The following is a 14,956-nucleotide window of genomic DNA, read 5'->3' as shown; positions in this document are numbered from 1 at the left end:
TACCATGTGTAAAATACTTCTTTATTCTTTAGTCTACGGCTTACCAGAGACTAGAGAATAAATTAATGTCCAAATATAAATTTTGTTGACAGTTGACATACCGCTGACAGTTCGAAATTCGAATCTAAAATAAGTAAGTACCTAATATGTTTTTTATCATATTTTAATGATTTATATGTATTACGTATCTACTTATAGTATGCCTACTATATTATCCTGGCGATTACTTTTGCGATCAAATTTATTGAAAACGACGTTTGATAAACGTCGTCAAATATTAAATTTAAATTTAATAAATATGTAAGTAAAAGTTTTTAAATTACTTTTGATACATTAATATAAATTATTATAATCACTAAATCACTAATCACTAAATTATATAAAAACTTTTTAAGGTAATTGATACATAGATTAGATAAAATATGAAATGGAAGTAGTGTTTAAAAAGTCAATAATTTATGTCAACTCTTGTATAATAAAGTGCAGGATAATCATCAAAGCACTTCGTTTGAAATTATTTTTTAGTAATTTAGTTTTTCTTTGGATATCACTGCACTGGCAGAATGTTAGCCACTTTATTAGTATCAGAAGAGATGATAATTACTTCAGTTTTTTACTAATTCTTTCCGTCAAGTGTATTATCACAAACAAGGCTCTAGTATAAAGAAGATAATTCCATCATTAAATTTGTTAAGAAAACATGGATGATATAATTATATGATATCAAACATATTTGCAAGATTTTTAATTATTTTTCATTTTATATCATACTGGGTATTGCCTGCAGTTTTACACCACAGTTCACCTTGGCAGTGTAATGATCGCCTCCTGGCTATTTCATATCATATTAAATTGTTTATATAATATATGAGACCTGAGGTTCTTCTCAGGTCAGGGTATATTCTTTTCAATAAGAAAGTGTTATACTTCTATATTGAATAAAGTTATTTGTGTTTGAGTTTAACTTGTTTTAGGGGCTGGTTGTCAGGTGTAAGTATATGGTTCAATGGTTTGCTGAAAAATAGTAACAGACACAGTTACTCTCTCTTTTATAATATTTGTTTAGATGAAATTGTATAATGTAGCAAAATTATAAGTGAGATTTAGTTAAAAACTGTCTCAATTTTAATCAATATAGTAGTACTTCATTAAAATTGATTATTAAATATTCAATAATTTAGTTACATATATTTTAGTTTTTATTGAACTTATTGTAAAGTATTGATGCATTCTTGCTGACCTGTTAATTTACTAAAATCTAAGTTGTAAACAATTAATTAACTTCTTGTGATTTGACCCTATTATGTAAGATAATATAACAACAACAATAAGAAATAATCGAAGCTTGCTTAAAGATGACATTCCTGTTATCGTCACTGCAATGGTAACTGAATAAAGCCTTTTAAAGAAGAATTTTAAATTTAAGAAAAAATTAACAAGTTGTGACTTTTAATTACACAATTAGAGGTATTTTTGGTGTTTTTTTTTATAATGATTATAAATTGAATTCAGTTTAATTCCGGACCAGTCAATAGATGTGTCTATCTTTTATGTCATCTAAAAAATAATTGGAAGAAATGTTCAAATTCCTTCTCACCTTCATTTAGGATGCATATGTGACATATTTTGTCATAAAATCATGAAATACTGATTCATTTGTCAATTATCCACAATCTGCCACAGTAAAATGTCCACAACAATATACAAAGCTGATGCTAGTCCCCCAGCCCGTACTGTGTTGATGATTGCTGATCTCCTTGGTATCAAATATAATGGATATGATATAAACCCCATTTTACGAGAACAAGACACTCCAGATATGACAAAGGTAAGTTTAGTTTTAGCAAATAAGTATTGATTTTAACTCAATTAGTACAAAATGTTAACTAAAAGCACTAGAAAGCATAACTGAAGTTTTAATTTAAGGTTTAAGTACCTTCTTATACTGAGTGATAAAAGAGTCTTCTCTGAGTAAGCTCTCATGTGTAACAACAAATTTTGAGATCTTCTTTTGCATAAGATTTAATACTTTTAAGATTTTATAGATTTAAAAAATTTAGCGTCTTTTTTGAAATTTTTACAAACCAACCAACAAAGTTGTGAAACTTTGAAATAAAATAACTTGTTACACAATATATTTATCATAGTTGCTATTATAAAATATGTTTTACTAAAAGTCATTTGTTATTGTGGATGCTTTAATTTCAGAAAAATCCTATGAGAACTATTCCATTCATAGAAGACGACGGTTTTTGTTTAGGTGACAGGTTTGTATATAACCCACAACAATAATAATCTATTAAAAGAATGTCACATGATTATAATAACTATTTGTTTTTAATATACATTCAACTAACAATGTTACTTAATTGAGTTTTTGTTTACTAAAACAATATTTTCATTACTTACTGTTTATTGTGATATTTGTATAGACCAGTTGTATCTTTTTATTACACCATTATATTTTAAATACTAAAAATGTTTAATCATAAGTTTTTAAAAAGATTGTTAATATTACAGAATTAGAGTTATAAATTGTTTTTGCCGTTACATACCTATAATGATTTTTTCTTACTTATCATAATATTGGTTGAGAAAGTGCAGGTTGTATTGAATTTGAGTTTATTTTATAGTTTTTTATTGTGCAACAAAGCATTCTAAAAATATAAATAAAACTTATCCTATCAATAAGTATGATATATAATGTTATATACAGGTATCATAGTTATGTAAAATATTTACAAATTGAAAAATTATATTTCCATTACACATGTTTTTTTAGTCACGCAATTATTTTGTATTTACTGGATAAATATGGGAAGCCAGAACACTCATATCTTTATCCGACTGATAAACAGAAAAGAGCTACAATAAATCAACGACTATTCTTTGATTGTGGAATTTTATTTCCGTATCTAAGAACCATAATGGTGAGAAATTATTCATACACTTTTTTAAGTCGTAGTGATGTTGTATTCCATATTTTAAATATCTAAAACCTTTAATGTAATATGTAATTTATAATAGTAAAAAAAATTAAGTCATAGATATTGATGAAATTTTGACACAATTCCAGGCACTAACTTATACAGGAAGACTGACAGAATTATCAAAGTCTATGATAAGGAATATAGAAAGCGGGTACAGGATGCTGGATACATATTTGTCTGATTCTATGTACTTGGCTGATGATGTTATGACATTAGCTGATTTGAGTGTGTTTACAACTATGTCGACCTTGCATGGTTTAGTTCCTATAGATAGTACCAAGTTAGTATTTTAAAATTTACTAGAATCTTTTGCAAATTCGTATTTGTTAATACAACTCATTTGAATGACAAAAGTTTCAATGTTTTTTTTTATAATAAATACTAAAGAAAATGTAGTAAAAGTTATCATGAATTATTCAATGTAGATTTTAATGAATTGATTAAATTCAACGCCCATTAAAATTTTAATATTGTTATACTCTGTAATTTTTTCCAGATATCCAAAGTTGATGAATTGGTTTATAAATATGTCAGAAAAAGAAATTTGCAAAAAAATTAATCAACCTGGTGCAGAGCAACATGTTGCGGGACTCAATGCTCTAATGGAAAATAATAAAATTAATCAGAAATCAAAACTATGATATATAAATTTTGGCATCATTAATTGTGTAATAAAGTTTATTCTGATGTTTGAGTATATTTGGAAAGTGGTATAAAATATAAACAACATATATCGTTACGAATCACAGGTTTTCTTTTATTTCAATAACTAAAAAGAAATGCAAAGAATTTTCCAACTTTACACTCCAGTAACGTCTAGGGCTACCATATGGATAACTTTATGAGAAATTAATGATTACAAAAAACGTTACACATTAAACATTTCCTATAAGTCTTATAAGGTTTCTCGTCGCCCGTCGCACTCAGAACATTAATAGCACTTATTATATCGATTAAAGTACACAATACTATACCGAATCTTCCACATGTTGTCCATCCATACACAACACATACCTAATGCGCGCAATCATACAAACATTTATGGAATAAGAGACTATGTTCAACGCGAACTTATCAAGTCACTTGTCAAATTTTGAAAGATAGTGTTTGTATTTGGGCGTTACTGACGTATGTTGCACGTTAGTCTTATTTTAGGGCAAGTGCGGCCTGGATTAGCCGTCCTCCTTCGGCGGTGTGAACCAGCCTGAAAGCAAAAATGACTTTGTTAAACAAGTAACAACATGTTATTATAATACAATTTCTATATATATTTAGTTTTCCCCAACGGTTGTCGGTTCTGCGACAAATATGACCAGACCACTGCCACTTCAGCTTACTAATAAGGTGGGCTATGTCGATGTCTTTAGTTCTTTGACGGATCACCTCATTTCTGATGCGATCCCTCAGAAAAACGCTGAGCAAAGCCCTTTCCATAGCACGCTGAGCGACTTTATGCTGGTCTTTTGCGTCTTGGCAAACATAGTGTAGGGCGTCCTCGGGCACGGTGGAGTGACGATTTACTCAAGGCGGCCGATTTACGCAAGGCGACAGGCAGGAGCTGGATGCGAATAGCAGACCACATAATAGAAAGACCACAGTGGCGTGCACTTGGAGAGGCCTATGTCCAGCAGTGGACGGGAACGGACTGATGATGATGATGAAATAAAAATAGTTTGTGAATGTCTATTTCGTGTCAGTTGAAAGTATGATGATCATACGATACTATGCCTAATCATATCATCGTCTTCGAAAGGGAAATGGAGGGCGATGGTTTGTGTACTATAGGTAAAGTATCATAGATTTCATTTGGTTAAATCCGCGCGATCAACTAATCTAATCTCATTTAAAAAACTAACTATTAAAAATTATTCTAGTTTCAAAATCAGTGAAGTACTTTAGATGATAATTTTGTACCATTTTTCTCGTGTATCTGCACCAAGCATTTGAAGCTTTGCTGTGCGCGCGCCAAACTGTACGGCGACTGTGAGACAACCTTGGTCGCTCCAAACTGGATCCTCGCTTTTCCTTTGACAAGAGTAGCGGCTATCTGCATAATCACAGCTTCCACTGTGTATGCTGATGACCAGCCTTGCTTTGTTAGTAACTCCATGCATATTGCTCCACCAACGAGAACATAGCCACCTGAAAATCATAAAAAAACTTCTTTTATTTAAATGAATTATAAATAAATAGAACCTTTAAAGGCACTTAATAGTGTAGTATACTCTGAACTTAACGAAACTTAAACGCTTCGCCCGTTCTTACTTAAATTTAATTTAATAATCCGATAGCATTTTAAAATTTCGACAAAATTAGAGACTTTACGTTTACTTTACTTTTTTTAATTTTACGACCCTAGAAAAATAACCATATAAGTTTCAAATGTTTTTTTTTTATATATTAAATACTACAAAAAAATTCGGAAAACTTATTATGAATTGTTACGATTGACTAAACTAAATGTGTGGTATGTGAAGACATGCGCAGATTCACGCATACAATGCATTTTTTTAAATACCTAAACTTTAAGAATGTTGACTACGTAGTATTTTTTTGAGTAAATAAAATATATCATGTACACATTATTATCTCATATGTAAAACATTTAAGATAAAGCATTCGAACACAATATTAATAATGATATTATGGCTTAAGGTGACAGAATATGGCTATAAAACCTCACCTGATATAATAGGATATACAACACGTACAAACGGCGGCTCGAAGGGGTATGTCTCTTTGAACATGATGTTCAATAGGATAGAGTCCTTGCCCTCCTTCTCTTTAAGCAGGAGCAGATCATTGTGAAGGGGACTGTCTGGATCAACAGATCGCAGTGTTATGTTCCACTCGTAAAGTGAATCATTAACTAACTCTGTAAAAACAAAAAATGTATTTTACATTAAAATTAATTTATGCATTTCTTCATTTTGATAAAACAACATATAATATTGCCTGGTATAAAAAGGTCCAATGTCAATAACACTTACTTTATATAATAAGAATAGAAAACAATGAATAATGTTGGTTGTTCTATATGACATGGGCATTATTGAATAATATTATTGTTATTAATAATTGATTTTTAATACATTTTACTCAAACTTATACTTTGAAATTTTAGTATCAGAGCACAGATATATTTTCGACTGAATCATAGTTAAAACTAGTACAATCGTCATCATAATCTCTCTTATCTCAATATGTAGATTCATTGCTTGTTTAACTTTGATTAAGAGATATTTGTAAAGTGATAAATAAATTGTAAAAAACATAAAATAATATTATAAATAAATATCAGCATATTGTCATACATTAAAATATACAAATTTATAAAACCACACTTACTAAAATTAGTTATTAATATATAAATACATTTTAGATATGATATATAAAATCTTACCTATAGAATACATATTATTTTTAAAGGAATGCGAACGGTATATATCACGCAGTTCCTTCATTAGACGATCAGTCGCCTGTAGACTTCCGGACACGCTGCCTGATAGGTAATCTTGCCTCTGGTTTTGCCTTAGTCGTTCTAGTGTCGCTAAATGCTCTGTTTCCATATCATCCTGAAAAGATTTGTGTTTTATTAAAGGAATATATACTCTACTATCACTCAGGAAAATATAGATTTCTTGCAGTGAAACATTTTTGGAATAGGATCATTACTTTCTTTACCTAATTATAATATTAGTTTATATTTTTTTCCAAAGACATAATGTATAACAGCAAAATAACCAATATTTGAAATCTTGATGCAATATCATTGGGTCGAAGCTTGAATAATCTATGAAAATCAATATGGATTTTCGAATAAATGGCGTTTTTAACATTCACAAAATTGTTATCGGAACTTTCGTAACAAAATTAAAGTGGATATAAGTAATTAAGTAAAGTAGCAGCCTACAAATTTCCCACTCAGGGATAAGGCCTCCTCTTCCATTAAGGAGACGGTTTGGAATATATTCCACCACGCTGTTCCAATGCGGTTTAGTGGAATGCACATGTGGCAGAATGTATATGAAATTAGACATGCTGGTTTCCTCACGATGTTTTCCTTCACCGCCGAGCACGAGATGAATTATAAACACAAATTAAGCACTTATAATGTATAGTAGCTGACTGGGTTGGAACCCGCAATCATCGGTTAAGATGCACGCGTTCTAACCTCTGGGCCATCTCAGCTCAAGTAGAGTATAGTGTGTTATTATAAATAAAGACATATTAATGAAAAACTGTTAGAGGCGTACAAAATAAGTGCGTACTTGTTCACATAATGTCTTAGATTTTCGGGATTATTACACATTGAAATAAAACTAGTTTTAACGGATTTAAGTCGCGTCTACCCGTGACCACGAACGCTGTAAAGCGCTCGAAACGTCGGTATGATAAAAATAATTAATATACGCGACTTAAATCCGTTAAAGCTAGTTTTATTTCAAAATAAGTGCCTTATTAGTAAATTGCATGGATTAAATAAATCTAAGGTTTGTTAATAAGAATTTCTATTAATTGATTTCCTTTCAATTGGAATTAACTATATATACATGTATTATCTTATAAGCACTTTTAAATTATTTTACAAGGTTAAGTTCAATGTAAAGCTACAATTTAACTATCATTTGAATATTCATCAAGGAGCATAAGAATTTGACTATTAATATATTAACATATTGGACTAAATTAGTTTGGGATTTTTGTTTTCAAAATATATTTGGCGGATTACTCGTACAGACTTAACTTTCAACTTATATTGAAAAACTGTAGAACATACTGAATTTGTGACTTATTAATGACACTGCCTGTTTTGACTCTAGTTAAAAATGGTACCCAATAGGTAAATATAATCTCAGTTGTTTTGGTTTGGCTCACATTATTGTTTTTCACAATTGATTCAAAAAGTAACATATACATATCTAAAACAACAACAATAGCCTGTAAATTTCCATTGCTGGGCTAAAGGCCTGCTCTCCCTTTAAGGAGAAGGTTTGAAACATATTCCACCACGCTGTTCAATGCGGGTTGGTGGAATACACGTGGCAGAATTTCTATGAAATTTGTCACATGCAGGTTTCCTCACGATGTTTCCCTTCACCGCTGAGCACGAGATGAATTATAAAGACAAATTAAGCACATGAATCAGCCGTGCTTGCCTGGGTTTGAACCCGCAATCATCGGTTAAGATGCACGTGTTCTAACCACTGGGCCATATATAAAACCTTCTTTCATAAATGTACCAATCAATTATCTTACTTGTAATTATACGGTCAATACGTACTTTGTTGCTACGACCGGCATCATCGACCATTTCAAGTGGCAAGTCATCCTCTCCCTCCGATTCGTCCTCCTCGGCGGCCATTTCCTCGTCTTCCTCCGTGCCTGACTCCGCACCATTTGACGTTACGCTCGGTACTCTGTGGATATAATAAACATAATTTATCAGAACCTATGTGAAACAGTAGGTTTTTATTTGGTAGTTTAGCAAATAGGGTAACGGACAAATGTGCCTTGTCTGGAGCCAACCATATAGAGGCTCCCCGGGCCTGGTCATGTATTGGGCATCTTTTAGCACGCAGCAAGCGTAAGTACTATTATACGATATTCGTAAGCTATTAAGTGGATGCAGCACGAAAGGCATAAGACACAGAACCTCGCTCAATTATGGCTATAGTTTCACTTGCTCAGTCGACGTCATAAATCGGAACAATATATTAATATTATTATGAGTGAGTGGTATCTATTCACTCACAAACATTAAGAACCTGATGAAAATTACTTGATGATGATGATACGACTCATTAAATATTCTACCGGCAAACAGCAATATTAGGTATTGTTTGTGTTCCGATTTAAAGGTATAATTTTAAGGTATTTAACTATAGGCACAAGAGACACAACATCTTAGCTCCCTAGTTTGGTCTCGCATTGCCTTGAAATGAATAACTCTCACAGCACCATGTGTTTGAGCGGTATTGACCACCTACCATCAGAAGGCACATTTACCTGTCCGAATTGTTTTGTGCAGGCATAGACAATACTTATAAATCTACTCAGATATACAAATATAAACAGATGTGTGTGTGTGTGATATGTGTGTGTAACTTATGTCAGACATTACCTCTGCTGCGGTGCTGGATGGACGGGAAGCGACAAAGAATCCAAGTCTGGCGGTTCGGGGACGCCGTGTAATTTGCATAGCTCCCTCAGCAGAATTCCCACCTGTTAAAAATTATATTTCAAAAATTAATACATCGCCTCTTGGGAAAATAAAAAACCAATAAAACGGAAACTCAGAACTCAGGTCTTTTAGAGGTAAAAATACCGACCGAATTTTAAACACACCTACTTTTCTTAACAGTCACTAACCAACTACGCAGTAAGAGGACGCAAGTATATACTCGAAAAAAGGCTAAACAACGACAAACGCTATCGTAATCTGACACGACAAGACTTTCAGAAGCATTGGAGTGTAACACTGGCGACTTCGAAAGCCCGAGCTATTGAGAATACACTTGACAAAAAAACAAAAACGACTTTTGAATAAAATATTCATATATAGTAATAAAAATTATATCTCATTCGAAAACGTAATGCTTCCTATAGGAAACTTTTCATACATTTGAAAATGAGCTTATCAACTGGAGGCATCTTTAACTATAATGTAATATGACGTCTAGTGTCGTCTTATAATTTCGAAAGAAAGATAAAGAAATTTCTCACGACAAACATTTAATAAAATTGATACGTTTGTTAAAGATAAAAGTATTACAGTGTATGAATAGTTTTACAACACCGGCTTATCTAAATTAGAACAATAACCAAGCGATCGACCCTATACAGAAATATTACAATTAATGTCCACATCTTGGAAAATCAATTTGATTGATCGATCTATTATATGCCCTTAGCCCAGCAGTGGGAAATTTATAGGCTGCTGTTGTCTGTTGTTGATCGATCTATTATAGTATATATGAAATTACCTGATTTATAACATGATTATCCCTTCCCTGTGTATTGCTTAGGATCTGGACAGCGTTTGTCACAATGGGATCTTCGCTGTCTGCGAACCACACGGGCGGTGTGTTTGGGTATGTTTCCTGTAAAAAAATATAACAGAGAAATAAGAACCCGTTTCTACTTTCGTTTATGCTCTTTTACACAAATTCCTTATTCATAAATATAAAGGAGAATGATGAGTTGTATCATGTCTGAATGTGAGTTAATGTCCTAGAATGTTTGTAAGGCACAGGGGTTTAAGATGTTTACCTTCCCCGCAGAACACAAGATGAATAGTTCACCCTAAGCCAGTTAAGTTGGTCCGATTTTAAGTCTAATAATTATGTTAAGAACCAACATATTGTGTGCATTGAAGTCATCTAAACTTAACATAAAATTAATATGAGAATGCGCAAACGTACTACTACTGGGCAGAGCCTTATTTTCTCACAAGTTTGCCTTACTAAGTCTTCCTAAGCCACCGACCACGAAATGAATTATAAATTAGGTACATGAACTCATTAAGTACTCCGTGCCCGAATTTCAGCACGCGATAATCGATTAAGATCACGGACTCTATTCATTGGACCATCTCAGGCCAACAATCGTTAATTAAAAAACGCTCATTTAAAAAAGATAAACATTCAACATAATCATTTTTTTTTTGTGTCGCTTGAGCGTAAATAGCGTCGATACAATTTGCACACTTATATACTGATTTTTAAAATTTAATTTCGATCGAACGTTTATTTTAATTATATAAATTGCATACATTCAAACAAAACAAATTTTTATACCAATACAATCAAGTTTGTTTGCGATCGTGATAGTATCTTAAACTGATCTAAAAATTGTATTTATATTTGATAGCTCAGTTCTTGAGGACGGTTACAGGCTTTTTATCGTTATGCTGTGTAGCCTATGAGCGGGCCCATCTAGATCGGGTGCAACTGCATAGAGGAGTTAGTTGAATTAATTACAAGTAGTACATTTGTGCTGATAATTATAAGAATTGCAAGTATATTAATTTATGAACGAGTTACCGAGTATTTAGTACAATTTATATTTTTCACTATCTACTTAATTATTTGCAAACATTGTCAGCAGCTATTTGCTAAGTATTACAATATTTATTTTCGAATGCTTTTTACGTATTTCATTCGTATTATTGAATAACAAAATTGGCAACACTCACATAGAATTCAAAAAAATATTCATTCATAGCAAGCCAAATAATTCATGTTTTGTTTTTGAAGTCCAAAGCGTCTGACGTAGTATGTGTTTTGTTACGAAGTACTCAATTACATAAGGCGATCAATAGAAATATGCATTTGTAAAGTGCAGCAATCTAGACTAGAACCAATTTGAGCATCTTCAAAATGGTGCTATCTATATACTTCTTATACACATATATAATCTTTTAAATTTACCGCTTCAATTAATAGAAGCAGTTCTACGACGCGTTTTGATATTAAATACCTGGCATTATACTTAAAATTAAGTTATTTTTTATATAACATATTAAATGTAATTTAATATTTATAACAACCGTGTTTTTTATATATCTTTAGAAGTTACATTCGCCTGTAACGTTCTCTATTTATTATAAAATCGTTTACTTAGAATTAGAATTAATATTGTTTACAGTGGTTCGCTTAAATTAAGTAAATGATGCATAGACAGTAGGTAGAGCTACATACATTCAATTATGAATATATTAATATCAGTATTTCCAACGTTTCATCATTAACATTATATTATAAATCGTAGCATATCGTATCAGGGTAAGCTGTAGGGTTCCGGGTAAAATTGTTTGCGCAGTCACGTAGGTACGTATTTGACATGTGCGCAATTGCGTGATTATTATTGGTAAACGAAGGAGGTTGGTTGGTTGGTCAAACTGCATTCATTTTATACACTTGATGCAAAACTTCAAACGGTAAATAAATATGTGCATGTTTCATGCAGAAATTTTATATAAAAATGCATAATAAATACAACGAAATGAATTATTAGCGATCGATTACGAAAATGTTAGAAATCGTCGAATAAATAAAGTTAAATATACTGTAACATATCGACTTTATGAAAAATGTATAATTTAGTGTAATGAAAATGAGTTAAAAAAAAATTTTCATTGACAAGTTAAAAAAAAAAACCTGCATAAGAACATTGGACATTTAAATTATTCACAACATAAGAGACTAATAAGTTGAAAGAACCCAGTTTTTTATGAATGTCCCAATTATATACACTTTCATGTCACCGTACAAAGCTGAATGGCCCATATGTAAAAAGAAAGATGTCAGGAACAGATGTTTTACTTGACCTAGTAAATATAACAATGAAATCCCATAGGCTGAATGTACAAAGTTAACATGAGAAATTATACAAATTAAAAAGAAACTATCTCTTCAAAACAGGTTTTGCTATGTCAAAAAATGAATCTCTTCTTAATATAAAGTCAGGCTGGGCAATTAGTACTAATATAATAAATCAATATTTTGATTATTATTTTCAATACAAGTAAATACAAAAACTTAAATATATATTGTCATCTATTTGAAAACATAAGGTATGTTGGTATAAAAAAATCAACTACAACAAAAATTGCATGAAGAATGCAGTGATAACATAATTTGTTGAACAATTTTTTCAATCACCAATTTATGCAGTGAATTAATTAAATGAAATATAAAGCTAACGTCATTGTAGTTATTTCCTGTGAAAAAACTTATGTATATTTTTTTTAATACAATGCAATAAAAAAATTTAATGAAAAATTAAAATAATAAGGTTTTTGTAAGTAGATATTTATTTATCTAGTCCATATTGCGTTAAAAATATCTTTAAAAAAACAAGTAAATAGTTGAATCAAAATAATTACTCATATAATAATAATGATTATTTTATGTTTGTCTAATATTTAAATGTTATCATTTCAACTCTTGATAATCACAATGCACAGATTATTATAGATCAACTGGATCAGGTGAAAAGTTGCCTTAACGGTGGCCTTTTTTCTAGTGTGAAAAAAAAGGAAACATATAAGAATTGCAACCAGGCTCAAGACATGTAATTTCACAATGAGATTTTATACTATAATATATAATTGTTTAACATATATGTTTGTATACTTGCTATTTGTTTATATTTTTGCATAGCAAAAAAGACAAGAGTTTTTGGAAATCTATGTTATACTATATCAATATACTTAATTTTTATGTCCCAATAAAGACTAAGTCTTCACGAACTGCAAAATAAATAAACCTAAATATGTAACAAGAACTGTTTTGTTGTAGTAAGTACCTCTCAGTGCTCTATTCATGTGAGACCTTTTATTTTTATTTTCCACTTTTTAATTAGTTACTGTTGAGTTTAATACATTCATGTCTAAGTGAATATTAATGAAAGTTCTACTATTAAATATATAATGACTTACTTCAATTCTTACAAAACAAATCTATAATACAATGTAAATAATTAAATATGTAGTATTATAAATTATCACCAGTGAACTAGGAATTTAATGTAAATCTATTTTTCCTTTGAAGACATATAGACTTCATTAATAAATATTTGTTTTTTCTACATCACTTTTTAGTTCTAAAAGATGTACAGTTTTTGTGTATTATGAATTAAAAATGAGTTCAATAATATTTTTATAAAGAATATTACATGGCCAGTTAAGAATCTACATAATAACTTATAATTGATTGATATTGTAAAGTTATTGTAGATTATTTTTATTTACTATAGGTATGTATAAATAGTAATTTATTTTGTTAATATTTGAATAGTAATTTCATATAATAATAGTTATGGCCAGCAATGAGGTTGTTGCACTCTATATATTCTTTATGAATTAAAATGTATATAATATTAAAAATTGACCAATTTATGATTAAATAAATATTGAAAATTATGTTTAAATTAATATAAATATTTCATAAGTAAACAAAAAGAGAAAGTTGAATAACATATAATGATTTTACAGTAAGTACTTGGACATATCTAAAGAATTATAAATAAAGGTATAATTGTCACAAAAAGCAGGTAGCAAGCATGACTAAGAGCCTTTGTCCCAAAATCGCGCATCAATACCGTTATTTAAACAAAACAGATGTTACCCTCAATAAATATAGCTGTAGTCTCACCTAACACGAATAGAGGACTGAAACCTGAGTAATCGATACGATGATTCGTCATGGACCCGTAAAATCATCTAAGATAAAATGTCATATTATGATAAAAACATGCGCGTACAGCGAAAACATGGCTAACCGTAAAACGTAAATAAACAACTTTGTTATTTTTCAGTATTTTGAGAAGCAAAACACGCGTTATAATCAATTTCACTAGGAGTATAATCACTTCCGTAAACCTTTTGTTGACAGCCCTGCCCTCATAAACACGACCCTTTGTCCTAACAACGATAATCAATACGAGCTATCATTAATTTCACTTTCTTATTTTTATCCCAAAGTAAAATTCTATTGAACAAGTTATTGTACTCACCGTGATATTTGCATGTATTTCATATTTCTTTCCATTTTTGCCAACGAATCTGCAGGTCAGTTCGTCGACACTAGCTGACATTATCTGAAACCGCTCATGGTTTTTTGGAAACACTTGTTCTAGAGTCTTTATTTCTAACTTAAGGGTATTTAAGCAAGCCATTAGTGTATTGAAACACTAATTTTTAAACTAAATAACTATTTGCCACATTAGAATACATAAAAATAGTTTTACGTTCACTCCGGACCAAGCAAAATGGCGGAGCGCAATGGCGGACATCTATAAATACAAATATTGACGAAAGAGGGCGCTTAAAAAATAACATTTATCTTCCCTCTCATTTACTTCATAGTTCTAAATCATGAAATAGAAACTGTTGTAATGTTAGATTTGCAAAATATTTATTACAAAACAAAGGCATTATATATAATCAGAAAATTATTGTA

The 14,956-nt window shown here is 30.6% G+C and overlaps 2 protein-coding genes across 4 annotated transcripts; one reads left to right on the top strand and one right to left on the bottom strand.

Annotated features, from left to right (window-relative positions):
- The first annotated feature begins 69 nt into the window (after nucleotides 1–69).
- Nucleotides 70–3,738, top strand: LOC124534613 (glutathione S-transferase 1-like). 3 transcript variants are annotated; one of them, XM_047110550.1, is made up of 6 exons: nucleotides 70–133; nucleotides 1,684–1,828; nucleotides 2,209–2,267; nucleotides 2,783–2,930; nucleotides 3,077–3,270; nucleotides 3,487–3,738. In XM_047110550.1, exons 2-6 carry the CDS (start codon nucleotides 1,688–1,690, stop codon nucleotides 3,629–3,631), a joined length of 687 nt encoding a protein of 228 aa, XP_046966506.1. In that variant the 5' UTR covers nucleotides 70–133; nucleotides 1,684–1,687; the 3' UTR covers nucleotides 3,632–3,738. The 3 variants fall into 3 exon arrangements, with proteins under 3 accessions (XP_046966506.1, XP_046966504.1, XP_046966505.1); XM_047110548.1 differs by having other exon boundaries at nucleotides 127–300; XM_047110549.1 differs by lacking the exon at nucleotides 70–133 and having other exon boundaries at nucleotides 365–1,828.
- LOC124534612 (ubiquitin-conjugating enzyme E2 Q2) lies at nucleotides 3,722–14,803 on the bottom strand. The gene is made up of 8 exons (XM_047110547.1): nucleotides 14,511–14,803; nucleotides 9,977–10,093; nucleotides 9,115–9,215; nucleotides 8,275–8,410; nucleotides 6,394–6,565; nucleotides 5,674–5,865; nucleotides 4,905–5,132; nucleotides 3,722–4,194 (listed from the first exon to the last, which is right to left on the bottom strand). Exons 1-8 carry the CDS (start codon nucleotides 14,670–14,672, stop codon nucleotides 4,163–4,165), a joined length of 1,140 nt encoding a protein of 379 aa, XP_046966503.1. The 5' UTR covers nucleotides 14,673–14,803; the 3' UTR covers nucleotides 3,722–4,162.
- Nucleotides 14,804–14,956: the final 153 nt, after the last annotated feature.

Source organism: Vanessa cardui, chromosome 13 (assembly GCF_905220365.1).
Source record: "Vanessa cardui chromosome 13, ilVanCard2.1, whole genome shotgun sequence".
Lineage (NCBI taxonomy): Eukaryota > Metazoa > Arthropoda > Insecta > Lepidoptera > Nymphalidae > Vanessa > Vanessa cardui.
This window is presented reverse-complemented; position numbering and strand designations above follow the sequence as displayed.